The 18,356-nt window shown below is 43.6% G+C and overlaps 1 protein-coding gene across 1 annotated transcript in view; it reads left to right on the forward strand.

Moving 5' to 3' along the window:
• The first annotated feature begins 251 nt into the window (after nt 1-251).
• LOC106750994 (serine/threonine-protein kinase 24-like) overlaps nt 252-18,356 on the forward strand; it is a 99,907-nt gene continuing 81,802 nt past the window's right edge. Inside the window, exon 1 of the mRNA XM_014631737.1 lies at nt 252-1,128. Coding sequence (XP_014487223.1) covers nt 1,114-1,128 — 15 coding nt within the window. The 5' untranslated portion in view covers nt 252-1,113. The remainder of the gene's footprint in view (nt 1,129-18,356) is intronic.

The following is an 18,356-nucleotide window of genomic DNA, read 5'->3' on the forward strand; positions in this document are numbered from 1 at the left end:
GGCGAATAAGGTGAGAAGCATGATCGGCATCTTTTGTTAGATTTCTGATGTCCTTTTCAGACAGATCATCTCCGATCGTCGATGCGTGAGTCAAAGTTCGGCCACGGAAAATCGTCTCGCCGCGCGACGTTATCCGCGCCTTAATTCAAGAATCGCGTGCAGCGAGTTTGGTCGGGCCGCGGCAGCACCGCCGTCTCGCGCTTCAGCACACACAGCTGTGCCGCGTCGCGCGCACGCCACTCGCGCACCGTTCCGCCGCCGACTGGCAGAAAGCAAGATGGCGGCCGTCTGTTTGCGGATACCTCTGCGGTAGATATAAATACGCGTGAAAAAGAGAGAAAAACACAGTGCCGAGAAGCGGGTTACGGACGATCGGGCGGTCGGTGACGATCGGTGATTGTACGCGCATCCGTCGACGCCGGTCGACGTCGCACGCGTCGCGAGTTCAAGTGTGACGGAAACGCTGCCGTCGTCCCCTCGTCTCGTCGTGATATCTGTGCGGAAGCGAAGCGGCGCGAAAGCTCACGGTGCGGCTTTTTCATATCGTGTCTCGGCGCCACGAAAGCGCTCCCGGGTGCGAACGGGTGCCCACCTGAGGAATGCCAGATCGTCCCCCGCGGACCCCCCGGCAAGTTGGATCGGCAGCAGCGCAGCGTGCGGCGGCCAGCGACGAGGAGGAACCGTGAGAGAAGAAGAGGGAAGAAAAAAAGGAAAAAAGGAACGACCTTGCGCCGACGTCGGTACCCGGAGTACACTCGTGGGGATTCCCTCGCGGAGGTAATCGCGGTCGTTCCTCTCCCCGTGACGTATGTGTGTCGCGGAGGTCCGCCAGACGGGTCGGTCGTCGCGAGTGTTATCGTCGTCTAAATTATCTACCACGTTCCCTTTATCGTGGTCGATACCGTGTCGCAAGTGCCGTCAGTGGTCTCGATGCGCTGTCGCCCTCCTTTGGAGGACCATCCCTTTTGGACAAGCGAGATCAGCTGCTACTGCTGCTTCTATTGCTGCTGGGACTACTAGCCCGGCAGCTCCCTGCGTGGATATCCTTCTGTTGGAGCGGTGGGGCAAGGAGGCGCCGGAAGCAGCCGCGAGTCCGGAAGCATAGCGAAGAAGATGGCCTTCAACGAGGTGAGTACCTCGACTAACCTGCCCGTCATCGCCCGTTGCATCGTGATCACGCATCGGGTTGTTCGATCCCGCGGATTGACCCCGCGACCCCCAAACGCCATTCCTAACCTAACTTAACCTTCGTTCCTGCGCACAGCTGGCACGCTATCAACTCCCGCCGCTCGCTCCTCCGCCGCTTGGTCCTTTGCACCGACCGAGCATCGTCTCTCTCGTGACAGGCTCGGGAGGACGCTTTCGCTTCTTTCATTACGTGGACATTTAAATAGACCCGCGGAGTCTTTAAAATCCTCAAAGGCGCGATTGCGATCATCTGGACGATGTGATTTAACGATCGTTCCCGACTGTTTTAGTACAAAGTTGATGCCGCGGTAACCTTTAGTCGCGAGTGTATATATCAACATGACAAGAAATATGGGGTTTAAATACTGAAATATTCGTTCAAGTTAAATTAAAGTTGAATTAAAGTTCAAATTGACCCGGATAGACAGAAATGTTGCTGAACATAGTATTCAAACATTTAATGCATGCTTCGTGATGCCATTGCAACAGCACAGCATTTTTTAAATATGCCTGTCTTAAGAAATATTCATTTATTACATTATAATTTTAATTCAAGTGTTAACTTCTTATTACTATGACAATCCTGAATTAATTCTCTTTCGGGCAAAATAAGCGATATTTACGGCACCACAATATCGTTGCAATATTGCCGCAATTTTCACGACATTTATGCTAATCACATGCAGACAACATATGGAAAAATGTGGGAATACTCGTATATTAAATTATAAAGTGATAAAGGAAATATATATCGAGGAATATAAATATTTGTCAAAACTTTGATGATCTTCGATGATATTTAATTATGATGAAAGATTTACTAATTGGATCAAATAATACGATCAAGCCGCTTTCTTCACACACTATTACACACAATATATGTTTGTGAGGTTAAATTTTATTTATGATCCTTACAAATATATTAAGTTATTTTAATCATACGTGATACATTGAAGAAATAATTTTGTAATTAAAATAATGTTGACATTGCATATACATACCAATAAATTTTTTCCACTGTATCGCTCTATTTTCGCCAATAATTCGAACATATAGCAAATTTCTATTTTTTATCATAATTTTCAATATTTGAAATAATTCCGAAAATTATCCTCACATCTTTGCGTCAGAATTATCGCAGTATTCTTCTATTAATTTTTTAACAATAATAATAATAAATTTTTATTTACATCGAGAGAGCGCGAAGGCACGGAATTCGAACAATTAAAATGAACTCGGTGTCTTATATTCCGTTACAATTATGAATTTAAATCGTCGTCACGAGGTCTTAATCGACGCATCATTCGCCGCACGTGTGATTATCCATCGGTGTCCCTGCAATCTGCAGAACATCAAATAAAGTAAACGCTTCGTTAAAGTGTGCTGTACATAAGAACAAAAGCGAAGTGAATTCTTTACGTTCCGTCCGTCGTGATAACGCGCGCCTAATTGTCTCGCGTCCTTGAGGCGGCGTGATAAATTTCATTGAAATACACAACAAGGTTTTATTATCAGCCACGGTAATAATTCCATCGCTTTTGGCATAATAGTTTCATCGGCGATTGGCCGGTCCTTATCGTCGTCGGTCGTGATATATTATGTAGCCCGAGGAATTCTCGATCCATTTTGCTCTTGTTATCAATCGCAACGACGGCAACACGCTTGGAAACCCTCGTCGGCGTTGTCGCTGAATTTTTATTTCGACAATTCTCACCGGTAATTCACCAACGAACGCCTCGCTCACCCATTGCGAGTGTTTATTTACGTTTCGCGTCGGTGACCTGGCGACCGGAAAACGCACGCATAATGACAAGGCTGTCTCCGATTGTTCTCTAATATCGCGTCAGCGTTTTACATCTGATATTACTGACGCGGACTTTTGTATACCGGCGCGATCTAATTCATTCGCCAACGCGACCGATCCCGGTCGCCTCGTTATGTTCCTATTTCGAATGCACTCGTGAGTTTCCGCACAATAAGAGATAACATCTCAACCCTTTCGCGGATTAGATGAGAAATTTCCCATCATTCGTCGAGACGCGTTTCGCGCGGCTCTCTCTTTTATATCATATTTTTGCCTCGGGATTTTTTTTTAATAAAGCAACTAATTACTTCAAGCTGGCGTCTGGCTGTTCAAAGAACTCCCCCTCACGAAGGATGGGTCTTGGTAGGTACTTGGAAAAAATAATTTGCCTTCTGCTCGTCAACGAGCGTTATCGACGCGGCGCGTGACGCATGCACGCACGCGTTGCATTTGCTTTTTATCGCGCTCGTCTATTTTCGCTGAGTCGAATCATGTTTAAAAACGGGGAGGGGGTAGAACGAAACGCTGGCGAGTAATTAATACGCTGCGATCGGATTTCGTCGATAGCCCGCTGTATAACGTTACATACGGCGGGATCGCAAAATTCTCCGGTAAGTGCGATAATTGCGCGCGGGAATGCGAGTTCTTGTGTGACTTTTGATACGTTCGACGGAATGCACGCTCCGTTCGACGAACTCCTCTCGAGAGCTCTCCTTTTCGTCTCGTAGAGAAATATCCATTTATCCATTTTTATAATGCACAGAGAACGATATTTTGCTGCGGAGGAAAGGAATTGTTCAGTTTATTTTTCTTCTTTTAAGTAATGGTTATCTTGAGAAAAGAATATTTTTCAAACTATATATCAAAGAATATAATTATATATATTCTTAACAATAGTATTAAAATATATTCATTGCAGAAATATGAAGAGGAAGAGCTCATTATCATTTATTCAAGAGAAGAATTTGTTTTCTTTCCAAGAATATTATAAACTTTATCGAAGAAAAGTTATGTTCGGTTAAATGGAATATAAATAAATCGAAGTATTATTTTCAGTGTTTTAATTTTATATTCTTGATTGAAGTACTAAACTTACTAGGATTCAGAATATATTTTGAATAAATTTGATGCTTGTGATTAACTTATGATATATTTGCGGATATATAAACTTATGAAATACTTGAAACAAGTAATATTTACTTGAACGCAGTACTTTTCTGTGTATGGATGCAATATTCTCTTGCGAGCGAGAGTGATCGCCGATTTTGTTGATCCAATCTTTTTTCTCCTCAGTGTAGTCTCATCCGTCATCGTCGACATCGACATTTTGTTTTCGTCGTTATCTTGGTTATCGTCGCGCGTCTTATGATCTCATGAAGGAGGAGATCGATTCGTCCGTTTTTCTTGACTTAGAAAAATGAGATAGCGAACAAAGTCATTCGTGACTCGTTGATATCGATTGAGATGTCATATAGCGGCGCGTAGAGTAGAATTTCTTCATCATCGTCATTAACGCAATCATATGGTTTCGTTATCGCGTGAGTAGCGTTATTTGTTAATTGATTATTCATCTAGGGGGCAATTCGTGTCATGATAAAGAAGAGAAATTACGTTAGCATCTGTGATACAAAGTACGCAACAACGTAATACAATAACTGATAATAATTTTAATTCGGATTCTAATTTATTTACTAAATAATTCAAGTTCCTCTGGAAAGTTTGAAACGTTTGAAATGTTTGTATACAATTGTGGTATAGTGAAATGAATAGAAGATAATATAGAAAGAATTAAAAGTTTATCTGAACAGCTGATAATTTAATGAAAAAATTACGACTGTACAATAATTAAATTAAAATATAAGAAGAAGAGATTATTAGGGACACCGTTATGGTATTGCTTTTATGAGACTGAAATAAAAAAATAATGCATAAATAAATATTTGCCAATATATTGACTGACTGGTTTAAGTTTGTCGTATATGTTGCGTGCTCGGCGTAATTTCTCGTGAAATAAATCGCACCTTCAAAGATTCATTCCCAGCGGGAATATTAAAACGGACATGTAGTAATGCGTTTCATGATATTATAGAACTCATGATACGAGTGGAAAGTCAACATATCACGTATCTTCACACGATGGACGTTGACATGGATTCGCGATATATCGCGCGAAGTCACGCACGCAAATCGTAGAATCCAATTTAAATAACCCACCTCTCGAATTCCGTGTGAGAACCTGTTATATCGGCGTTATATTGTCGAAACAGTTTATTTCGAAACTTTCCCGGGGAGTTCGCAGTTTGCTGTATTTTGACAGCGAACGAAGCAGAACGTTCTGCGTGTGTTGCGCAAGACGTCGCGGAAATTAATTTACTTCGCGCAGAACTCGTTAAATTTTCTCGTTCGCATTTGCGTTAGAAGAACGTTCGTTCTTTCTTTTTTTTTTACGGATATTGTCGTGCGATATTTCCCGCATATAATATTGAGCGTTACGTTACGAGGACAAAAACTTTATCACTCCCGTTACGGGGAGGCCGCTAAGCGCCTCGGCTTTCTCCCTTATCAGCGGCTAAAATAACGCCGGTTAACATACGCGAACGTTATCATCTCGCGTTGTTTTCTGTGAATTTTATCGCGCAGGGCGACGTTAGGCCTGCACATGGAATGTGTACGTATATACCGTTAACTACGTGGGCCGGCGATCGACGATGTTTCGGTGGTGTCGTGGACGTGTTCCCGGGTCTCTTTTTCAGGCCAACGCGTATATGTAATTCGTGGACGCGTAAACAGGTTGCTACACAGATTCTCTTTCTCTCTTTCCTTTCTCCCCGCTCAGATAACGTTTCCGACAACTTATCTCTTGCGGCTCATTGTCTCAGTTATCTTCTTTACTACGTGCAATTGATGCTTTTTTTTTTTATTAAGCCATGAATAACGACCTGTGTTCTTCTTCCGTAATAAACTCCTTTTCACATTGAATATTTTACGACAGAGCTTAGTTTGATACACAGAAATATAGATAAAGACTCAAGTGGCTAATTCTTAATAAACATTGGTCCACGAACCAATAATTTCTCAATTGTACTTTATAACTACGCTAGTAAGTTGAACGCAATTTTATTAGCGCATTAAAATGATGCTAAAGTTGTACGAGTTGCGAGTTGCGCGACCTAAAAATTATTCTCAAACCTCGCGTCCCGCTTCGAAATAAAATCTTTGTCAGCGCGTGAACGCGGACGATGCGGCCGAGCGAGATCGAATGCGACTCGAATTTATTTTATTGCGTGTCGCGAGCAAATCGTTTTAAGGACGATTCGCATGACGACGATCGTCGGCGTTGCACTTAGCGTTACGTAAGATCCGCGTTGCACGGTATTTAATGGCTCGCGTTTCCTTGGACGACGATATAGGCTGGACGCGATGAAACGTGTTCCAGATGCATCGACGACGTACTACAACACGACCGAGACCGTCGTGGGCGAGCACCATAGATAGCTCGGAATTGAACTATGGAAATTGACAAAGGCGGGTACATCCGTGATTAAAGCCGACGCTCGCGGACAATGCACCATTGTACTCTGTTTCCAGGTGTAGCCTCTGCCTTCCTGGTGAATTAAAATTTGCCGTCATTGCGTCGCGCAGTGATGCGATCGCGTCGATATTTCGCGAGGATCGATCGGCAGATTGACGTGTGTTCGAAACGTGTATTCTTTATCTGAAATTATTCAAGTGACCTATCTTATTGAAATTGAAATTGAACGGCTGACAGACGAAGATAAATAGGTTTTGAACATTTATTTATTCTCGGCAACGCGCAAAATCCTCTGGCACATAATCTTTTGGTCGCAGAACGGAAGCAAATTGTACAAATTTCAAAATTAATTGCAGATGACGAATTAAGATTTAAATTTAGACGCGTCAAGGACGAATTACAATATTATTCGCAGTATACACGATCGCAAGTGAAACTCAACAATTGTATCTACTTCGCGCTGTCGTCGTATACATCGAGAGTAAATTACTCAGATTAGATTCGCCGTGTAATTTCGTTAATGTTCCGTACTACTTAATCCACAGATTTGATTCCAACGTCGTCTTTGCCGTTATCGTCGTGAAGACGAAACTCCGCGTATCGCCGTTGCTCTTCTCTCGAGCGCTTACATGCGCGCGCTGCACTTGGCCGCGATCCATTTTATTCCCGATAAAATATATGCGTCACCGAAAAGAAAAGTGCATCTGCTCTTTGCAAGTGCACCACGCATCGCAGAATGCGCTAGTAAAAATTGGCAGCGCTGCCAAGTAGAGACCCGAAATCGCTGAATAAAGGCGGTTCCGCGAGTCGATCCCGATCGCTGGACCGAGTAAATCTTTTCTCCCGACGGCGACTGTAATCTTCGTATAATGTTGCGGATGATTCAGAAGGAGTCTGACCGCAATAGCAGTCACTTCTTAAATATCGCGACTATGCGCGCGAGATCGCAAGTCACCGTTCGCTATCGAATAAAGAGAGGCTTCTTTACATTAATCTTAGCGGAAAACGCGAAGTAAACTTTCTGCGACATACGAAAAATGTTAAAATTATTATCTAATTTTTTTCTATATATGCAAAATATATCTGCAATAGGCTCTTATTGTTTTTTTTTCTTATATCGTTTGATTTTATATTTTTTTGTTTTTCGAAGTTATGAAAAGTTTGCAGTATAGGGGAACCGGCAATTTTTATGTGATATCTCAATAGCTTATTTTAAAGATTCATTAAAATGGAAAATTCTAATAGAAAAGTGTCGAAGTCATCGGTAGCTTTCGAGGCATAAGAGATCAATATTGTTTGATGCTACGCCAACTTTCGTAGCGGAATATACTATTCAGATATTAGACGGCGATTGTGGGACACCTTGTACGGTAGTCCCCGAGTTTACGAACCTTCCCGAGCAATGCAAATTCCTCCGCAGACATCCAAATCATGATTAAGTAGCGCGATCCCCCTGAGCGTTCTTGTTCCATGCTAACCTAATTATTAAATCCAGCTAACAGAACCTCGATCGAGACGTATACGTTCCTTCATTCAAGATCTTTCGAAGCCTATAATTTGATACAATTGGAATCAAGTGGTTTATAGGAAAATTACCAACTATTTATCTCTTTGAGAACGAAAGGAGAATATAAATATTAAGGATGATTACAGGTAAATAAATAATATATCTTATGCAATAGTGGATAGTAGTATGGAAAAAGTGGAAGACATGTGTATGTAAATATTCGGAAAAATGAGTTTTACGTCGTTTTTAAATATCACACCACCGAAACAGAAATCTCTCGGTAATCGATGCTTTTTCAGTGGACGTCACAGTTAACGCACAGTTGCAGCTGTCGCGTGTCGGGACCGATGGCCGCTAAAAGCCCATCGGCGAGTAGAAGGAAAATCATGCGCCGGCGGTACACCGGGGTATCGTATTTTCCGTGGAAAACTTCTTTTCGGATCGAAACCGAACGAGTGAGTGCGCGCGCACAGGGAGAATGAAATCGTGCGTTCGCGAGGTTTCGTTCGGTCGTAAACGTCGCGCGAGAGCATGGTGCCCTTACCCTCGTAAAAGCGAGTAATAACATCCACCGGGGCCTGTATTGCTCAACACACACACACATGTACGTAAATACCGCGTTCGCGCTCGCATTTATGTATGAGCGAACATATGGCGCTGCGATCGCTCATATGTGCACGTAGATGATAACGCGTACCTAACGCAGGCGACCAAAGAAATCGGAGGAACCGGAGGAAGAGGAAATAGTTGGGGGAGAGACGTATGTTACAGCGTGTTGCAATACGCACGGCGGCGTTAATCTCGCAGCCGATGTATCGCGCCGCGAAACTTCGTTAGAACGTCGAATTGATTATCGCGAAGGCGCGGATAAGGGCAGAGGCCGCGCGCGATGCCGACGGGGGCGCGGAGGCGGCGTAACAGACAGAGATGTGTTAACACAGGGCGAATTACCAACCGTAAAAGTGGATGAGATGCTTGCGACGTATAATTAACCCGGGAATGCGCCAGCCAGCTAGCGGCGATCGAGGCGCGCGAGCCGGGCTCCTTCCTCGCGTGAATACTTATCTCGCGCGGAGCAACATCGCGGATAATTAATAACGCGGGCTGAGATGAGACGCGGCGGATGACTGTCGAATTAGTGAGAGCGAATTTTCAATTTTCCGACGTGCACAGCGATAGAAAAAATCCTTAATCTCTCTCACTACGAATTTATAGTAATTTTCGACGATAATTATGGTTTGGCTGTTCTGACGAAAAAGTGGCAGCAACGGTAAAGTTATCAGTAACCTGGCACGGAGGTGACTTATTTTCTTCACTTTTAAGAATCAAATTTACTTTTCTCACTTTCTTCTTACTCAACACGAGCCTTTCATAAAATTTAATCACAAGAAATTATGTTTAATAACTACCCGAGTAGAAAAATGTCAGGGAAAAACTGGTTACTAGCCAGAAACTGGACAGTTTTTATTGGCTTGAATTAATCAGACAGTACCTGTTCACAAACTGACCAGGAAACTACTATTTCATGGACAGTTACTGGCCATAAATTATGTAAGAAAAAATAACAAATAAATACAGTTTATATCCAGCAAAATTTTTGAAAATACTGAACATTGTTTTAGTTTCTTGGTCAGTTCCTAGCTTGAAACTAAGCAAGAAAAATACTAAATAAATGTCGTGTAGTTTCTGAAGAAGTTATAGCTTCTTTAAAGATAAAATGAAAAATTTAAAGAACATAAAAAGTAACAACGACTCCGTCAATATAATATTCATAAAGTGAAGGTACTGTGATTTTATTTTTAAGCTGTTTTTATCACGTTTATTGACCTTGAAAACGAAACAATGTTATGAATACCTGACTGTGTTTTCTCTAAATTACATAATGTAATCGATTATCCACGATTTGTACATGTTTGTCCATCCATAATTTTTATTTGTCTACCAAGCCGTTAATTTTTGTTTCATCTCGCGTGAAATCCTACCATCTGATGTAAAGATTTCCGCGTGTGTCCATGTGAACGACGCGAAAACCGAGATCGCAACGATCTTCTGAACGCTGCTCGGTGATCCGTGACGAAAAGTCGATATTTTCATGCGGGGTTTGAAAGTTACCTGAGTGGTTGTTTACTTGTTCAGACCAGGCGACGCGACAATAAGCGATAGATAAGCGGTGCACGATCTTTACGCCCGACGAATTTCCGTGTCAATCGGTGCGCGCACTAACGATGTACGCGAACCACGAATTTTTAACACCTTTAGGAAATTATCGCTACCAACGGAGGTTGCGCAATCACACCGAGGCGTGACCACGAAAAAAAGCTCGCGTAACAGGTTCTCGTCCGTTCGGTGAAAGGAAATTCCGATTCCGCGACGATGCGTTGCGCGCGTTCATTCGCTTACCTTATCGAAATGAAACTTCTCGTCTAACATGAAAAGAAAGAAACAAGTAATCCGATTCCGTGATGCGTCCATCGTCTCGACAAGCCTGTTTGGACAGAAGAGATCGTGTGTACTTGCGGTTGACATAAAAAATGAAAAGCAAAAGACTCAAGGTGTGATACAAGATAATTTTAATATATTTGTTACCGCGCTTAAGTCGTTCCACTTATTACGTGAAAAGTGGGAAAAGGTTATAGCTAACGATGGGTACTACTTTGAATAAACTATTCTTTCTGTTTCTCATGAAACACAGTCTTTTATTTCACAAAAAAACGGCGGAAATTTGTTCAAGCACCCTATATATCAGCGACATGCCTCGTCATTTTCCGAAACGCTCCAAGTTTCGCGCGATTTTTTAACCGGTGACTCCGAGGTAGTAGAGTATAGGAAAAATTTTAGACACACGGCGGAATGAAAAATAGAAAAAAGAGGGGAAAGAAGGGAGAAAAGTGTAATGTTACGCGATTTCTCGCGTTTTTTTAAAGTGACCTTTGAAAATTCTCTCGACTTTTCGCGCTCAAGTTTGCCTTCTCACTTCGTCGCTGCTCTTTGAAACTTCTGTTGAATCGCATCTCCCCGTCTTTCCACCTTCTCTTGAGTGCGCACTTGAACCTCTTACCCGATCGCGGTTTCTTACCGCGGGCGCTGCTATTACTTCCGAGTTTCGCGTCTCGGAATTTCTCTCCTGGCTAAGAAGTTCGTAAAACAAACAAGACTTCGGATTCGCTCGGCGGCGATCAAGGGCGAGGTGGAGCGAGAATTTATCGCCCGAATCATCGAGATCCCGATCCTTGATTACGATTGTATTTTATGTAATGCGTCTGCACAGAGCGTGTATACTACCTGGAAAACCTGGAATTCTCAGGGAATTTTTTATGCCTGGAAAAATCAGGAAATTTTCAGGAAATTTTAAGTGGATATTAGTTTGCGAGCCATATTTTGCATTGTTCATCGACAAATATTGGTTGATTTAATTTTATTTAATAATATTTGCTTTATTAAGAATTATAGAAAAAAATAGTTCATGATTTTTCGAGTTGATTTTTAATTAATTAAATTTAATTAATAAGGAATTGCGCTTTATAAATCATAGGAGAATTTACTAACATTTTGTGTACATATAAATTTAAGATTGTTTTTAAGTTTATGTTTAGTATTTAAATATTTAAATTATATTTAATATTTAAATATTAGCAGTTACCGTTTCAACAGTGCTTCATCACAGTGCTTAAGCTGTCTCGTCGACGAGCATCGCCGGCGATATCTATAAATCATGACATCGCATTTAGATCGACGAGCGTTTCCGTGCGAACGAGTGTTAAGCACGAAAGTATTCGTTAATACCTCCGGAAATCCTGAACTCGAACTCTATTTACGGGCCGCCGCGGAGGGCAAAGTCCGAAAAACAACATCGTTTTAGGTTCGTCGCGATCGATCGCTCGGTCGCTCGACTGCGACGGCAGCTCGCAAAAACTGCGACACGTTCCCCCTCGTTTACGCAAACGAATCGAGCAGTCAACGGCACCCGCCGACGCTATCGATCTGCCATTCGGCCGCAACTTATTTCATTCATCGGTCGGAGGAATATATCCGCTTCAATGACGGAAGCGCGAAGTCTCGAACTACAACTCTCGGGTCGAAACTTTCCGCAAGATTGAGAGGTATTCTAGCGATCCTAAAGATTATGCCAGTTTTATCATTGATCACCGTTACATTCGCTTAATTAGCATTCGCGGTATTTATGCAACGAGGCGAAAGAAACACGTAGAGCTTTCAGAGACTCGCGAAACTCGACGTAGAGCGCCGACTGGCGCAAACTACCGATCGCGTGTTACTTATAGAGGGATAATCCGTGCCGAGACGACGGCGCCCGGGAATAGAATAAATTTGCACCTGGTTAATAAAAATGTAACAACCCGATTGCAAAGTGTCCTTACAAACACACGTTCGCACGGCTCTATATCAGCTCGTCGGCGGGGCGTAAAAAAGGAAATGTGTTCTCTCTCTCTCACGCGCGCGCGGATATTCAGGTCTCATAATTGAATTTCGCACGAGAGGAGTTAGACGTTAATTCACGCTTCGCGCGAGACGAAGCGGTGGATCCGCTCGCAAGAAAAAAAGAAAGGGAACGAAAGTGAGCGAGCAAGAGAGAAAGAACGAGCGGTTGAGCGGAAAAGCATGAGGAGGTAGGATCGACGTTGATTGAAACCCAGCGCCCGCGTAGACCCGGTTTTATTTTCGAGATCCTCGACGAGGGAAAGGGAGAAAGAGAGAGAGAGAGAGGGGCAGGACCTCCCTCGTTCAGCGCTGGAGACTGGAGACGCTCGGAGGAAGGAATTCCATTATCCCAGAGGACCGGATCTCTCTCTCTCTCTCTCCTCTCCCCGTCCGCTTCTTCCTTCCTTCCGTCCGTCCGTCCGTCTGTCTGTCCTTTCTACCTCTACCTACCTTTTTTCCCTTCTGCTAAGCCTCTCCCGCATCTTCGCGAGGAAACGGACAGCTTCGCCGCGCAGGATACCTCATTTCCTTTATCCGCGCCTTTCTCACGACCCCGCGATTTGCACCCGCCGCCACCGTCTCACTGCCTCGCTCGTGAAAAGGATGAAAGCCGTCGCTGCTCAAACTCGGCAAATTGGGCGACCAATTTTTACGAGTGCCGGCGAGCGATCGACATCGATTTCCTTCGCTCGCTCGGCTCCACGAGAGTCCACGTGCGGGAGACTCTGTGCCTTGTCAAAGTACAATGACAGGCGCCGCTTGTACCGGGTGTCGCCCTGATAAGCCCTACGTCGGCTGGATCGAACGGGGACGGGGCTTCGAATATGGATCGTGCCCGTATTGTGTGCCACGATTAATGCGGGGCTATAGTTCACGCGCGTACAAATGCGCGCGTTCGTAGCAAGGGAAGGAGGAATTAATTTCCTAACGACAATACCGTCATTGTATCGGCTAATACCACATTGATTTTCGCTAGAGTTTTACTCGGTTGGTCCGCACTGGGAAATTACACATACCCCTTCAATTGCTTTGATCAATGGCGTCTCGCAAGCTAGTTTTTAAACAGGATCATACCGCCCGTTGTGGCATCGCAGTATAAATAATAATCCTGGAAGTGGCTAATTATTGAGCCCTCGATGCACACATTATTAATTGGTAACTACTAATAGTTATTCGCGCGACAGCGCTGTGATTTGGATATTAAACTATTCACACATATACATATATACATACACATGTTGTTACACATGCACTATATGTTTTCAGCAGCGCAAACATGTCGATTTACCAGTTGGTCACACACCGGCCTGTTTAATCAGCGATCGTGGATTTTTTATCGTCGTTCATTGATATGCATAATAGCTCGATGCCCCGAGCAGCGTGCACGTGAACATTTAGCGACTGCAATTTTGCTCGGAGCGACGACGAGTCAAAGTCCCTTGCTATGGTTTTCCATTAGTATCATTCGCGATAAAGGTGATCGTGACGGGACTTGGAGATGATCAGTTCCTTACACCGTCTTGAAAGCCGCTGAATAATTCGGCGATGTCTTTTGCCTTCCCCGTGTGCTGCGCTCGCGTTACGGATAATTAGAGAAAATCGATCGGCGGGCAACCCGGTTGGAATCTTCCGCTGCATTATTTCATGTTCGTCGGCGCGTCCAATCGGGCGACGCCGCTCGCATGGAAAATGGCCCGTTAAAAAATAACGCTGCAATGCCATCTCCCTTCGTTCCCATTTTATATTTAAACCCTTGCGACCCTGACAGTTCGCGGCTTCCGGTAGTTGTGCACGAGAGGGGAAATTCCGCGTGGCCGGGGATATCGATTCGGTGCAATTTAACTGCCCGCAATAAGAAATCTCTTTGTGACTTCTTAATCTCATAAAGAAAACATTAATTACCAAACTATTTGATTGTAAAATTTCTTGTAAAAATGTACGAAGCATATAATTCAATGAAAAGATTTCGACTCACACCTCCGTCTCGCGGAGGCTCTTCCCGATCTTCCGCATTTTTCCAAGGTCCTTAATTTCCGAGGCCTTAAATTTCTTTTCCGCTTAAAATAATTCAGTCGCGCAACATTGGCATTGTACGACGCGAATCGATGGCGAACGCTTGTTCTCGGGCGCGCGAAGCCGTACGTGAGACGGATTTAAAGAAAGAAAGAAAAACGCCTCTCGCTGTACGAAGGAGCTTACGTGTCTCGCGGTGTTCCACTTTCGATGACATTTCGACGGGCGTTTCGACGCCCCATTGTGAACGCGCCGAAAGAATGGCGAAAAATCCTCAAAAGTGTCGAATTCAAGCGAACACGCCCGCATTTGCTCACGATGACACCGGAATGTACAGCAGATGGCTATAGAAGCGAGCGTGATGGATTCCTTTCCGCGTTTTTTTCAGCGCGACCGATGAAGCCGTAAAACAGCGTCGTCATGTCGGCCACGAAACAGTCGACGGGGCGTGGAAGCAACGGTACTCGTCTTTCTCGCAGTGTTTCCTCATAGAGACAGATTCCGCACCGTAAGAATCTGCCAGCTTTTGTATCGCGCTTCGCTGAATTAATCACAACTGAATCCTATGGAAAATATAATTCACCGGCTCTCATGGTCACGCGACGAGCGAAAAGCAGCGCACGCGGAAGGATAATCACCTTAAAGCCGCGTTCAATTACTCGTGAATTACGACTAATAATGGCACGTATCGTGTTTCACGTGTAATCACGACGGCGTGGGGGCCGTTGAGAAACAACGCGAGAAGAACGAGCAGCGAAGTCTCTTTCGACGTTTCCGAGCCCGAATCGAGGCTCAATTTGCGACGATTGATGTCCCACGCGAGATCCCGATCGGGGATGGAGGAAGTAATCGTGATGAATCGAATTTTGTCCTATATCGTGTATGTGTGCATGTATACGTCCGTGCACATCGTGAAGATACGCGATTTCCGATAAACGAGCCGGCAAAACTCCATCGACGGAAGTGTTTTCATCTCTCAGGGGGACGGAGATCGAGAAAGATTGAACAGGTGGTCGAAATAAATATCGCAACATTAGAGCGCGAGTGCGGCGTCTCGTTTTTGCTCTAACTTTAATTAGCAGCGTTGCTCTGTATTCCTTCACTTCGTTTCTCAACAAATAGAACCGTGTATGTAGACGATCGATCGAAAGGAGAACTACTCCTGCAGCGGGATTAATTAATTCCAGACGCGTTTCTTAATTATGTTTTACAAACAACGGTTAATTCGCGTCTCCGTTGATCGCCTATTTCTTTGCTCGACGCGTAAGAGAGGACGTTATTATGTCATGGGGTGATGTCGTCGATATCACGGGACGTTAAATCGAATCAACGTGTATCTCACGACGTAACATTTTTATCGTATCGAGACGGTCGGTAGAATATACGACGAGCGACGAGGGTCTTTGCCCTAGGACGCACGGCTGGTAGACGGTCGATGGCCAGGGTAACAACCGAACATATCTTTCCCGCCTGAGGATATCTACCCTTCTACAGGCCGATTTAGTCCCGAACTGTCTCTGTTTTCCTTTGTTCTCCTGTCGGCTTCGTATCACTTTGATACAGAGGAGTTCTTTGCTGTTTTTCGCGTCATTAATCATCTCTGGTAAAACCTATAGACTCCTTCTCGGAGCAATGTTTTTAATTACGTAAAATGAAATGATATTGTGGAGGAGAGCAATTACATTCAAGCAGACTTAAAGAAATATCTAAAGGCTCCGCTGAATTTTAGAACGTTATTGATGTGGAGGTTGAAGAAATAGATCTTGTGAGATTGAAAAATAGTGAGATTGAATTGAAGTTTATTTTCGCAAGATTTATACATAAAGTCGCTTACGAATTTGGGTAATATCTTTAATTTTATTTCATAAATATATATAACAGATTTTGTTACCGATTTAATATTAATCCCGGTTAACTCATGCGAGGATTTTTATTTAAAGCTCTCTCAAGGACTCAGTTTCGAGGAATTTTCCGTAAGAGACCAGATGGCTTGTATAACAGACGCCAAGTTTTCAGCTAAAACAGTCGAACAGTGCTTCGCGAAGAAAAAAAATATTATCACCGCGCGAAGTTTCGCTCGACTTGTGCCGGCGCCAAGGTCTGAAAAATCGTGGTGTAGTAAGACGAAGATAATGGCAGGTACAAATACACGGAACGTGAACAAACACACTGGGTCGTTATGAAAGAATGACAGAGGCCCCCGCGGGTTGTGCATCGTTGATCTAGAAAAAACCGGCTGCCGACCGTCGCGCAACTCGCGCAGTTTCGTAATTCTCCTGGCCGTTAACAAAGAGGAGCGCCGACGTGCGCCGTCGTCTTGTGAAACAGGCTTTACGCGAACGCCAGTTAGCATGAAGGTATATTAAGCCCGTGACATATGAGTCGCGGGCTTGCTCTCGTACCGGGCCCGGTTGGCGAAGAACATGAGCGTGAATCACACGGACCGACACATACCTGCGAGTGACAAGGATAAAGCGTGATATCGCTACGAGGACTTTCACGTGTCGCGCGATATATGTGTGTGTATATTATATTATACACTCGCGTTCCGCCAACGACACACGTGTCGCGTGGCTTTGTACTCGCGGCAGACAAAAAGAGATCCACCCGGTTGTAACTACGCGAAAAAAAAGACAAATCTGAGAAACTGAGAGAAGCCGTTTGGTCACTCGTCGACAAACGACAGGAAAAGACAGGTTATGGAGAGAAGTTTATAGTTGGGAATTATATATATTTCCCTTTGAATGCGCGCGCGTACGTGAGAGAATAGAGGGAATGAGGGAGAGTTGGGACAATATGACGTTTGATCTTTTCTTATTTTTCAAAATTTCGCAACAACAAAAATTGAAACTGGTTTCACTGCAAATCCTTTAGCTAAAGCTTTTTACACACTTCTTACACGTGTCTTGCCGTTTTGAATCACATCATTTAACACGATTGGACGTGTTAACTTAACAAATCGTAATTTAACGAATTAATTTAACTTTTAACGATTTAAATGACGATAAACTAAATCAGCAAAAAACATATAAAAATAACTTTAGTCAAATGTGTTATTTTAAGATGTTTATGCGTGAAAAAATAGCACTCATGGATTATGACAGATGCGTACTCGTGAATCAGCTGTTCTGGAGTATTAAATATTTTTGGAGTGTAAGATCTAGGTAAATGAGATAAAATAGTATGCCTAATTATATAAGATGTCTAATCATAAAGAGCTCACTTGGGGATTATTAAGAGACAGATTCGTTCTTGAAGATCCATATTTAAATGCGACTGCATCAAGTTCCGCCGAAAACATGCGGGGTTTTAATTGCTCGGTGTTACGCGTTATCCGTGTCACAGCCGGCACTTACAAATGCAGCGTATCGCAACAACGTAATATCCGGTGCTATCTATACTCCCTTCCCTCTCTCACTTTCTTGTCCCCTGTGTGTTAGGTTCTATCTCGCGTATTCTCTCGCGTGCGTTTACCCATCTTCGAAGCTAATCTCCGCAAACTCGCGTAATTAACAAGTGCGTACGCGTATTATTACATCCTGAAGTATTATCGTTGTTACTATAATGAAAGCGTTATCAAAGAATTCGGATCTTCCTAGATCGCTTCTTTTTTTTCTCTAGACCTACCTATATATTTATTTATCGATCTGGGAAAAGCGAGAAAGATGGAAAAAAATATCGAGGACCGTCTTGATTTACGAAGTCGCGTGACTCGGTCTCGCGTTTTGTTTCGCACACTTTTACGACCGTCATCGCTAATTCACCAATTTCCGGCGCGAGCCTTTTTTAATTAACCATTAGTCACCGCTTTATCGTCGGTGCTCGATCACGGCGAAGTTTCAATTACCGCGGTCAAGAGTCGCTACTACTATCCC

Source organism: Dinoponera quadriceps, unplaced genomic scaffold (assembly GCF_001313825.1).
Source record: "Dinoponera quadriceps isolate SergipeBrazil2010 unplaced genomic scaffold, ASM131382v1 scaffold46, whole genome shotgun sequence".
In the NCBI taxonomy this organism is placed as follows: domain Eukaryota; kingdom Metazoa; phylum Arthropoda; class Insecta; order Hymenoptera; family Formicidae; genus Dinoponera; species Dinoponera quadriceps.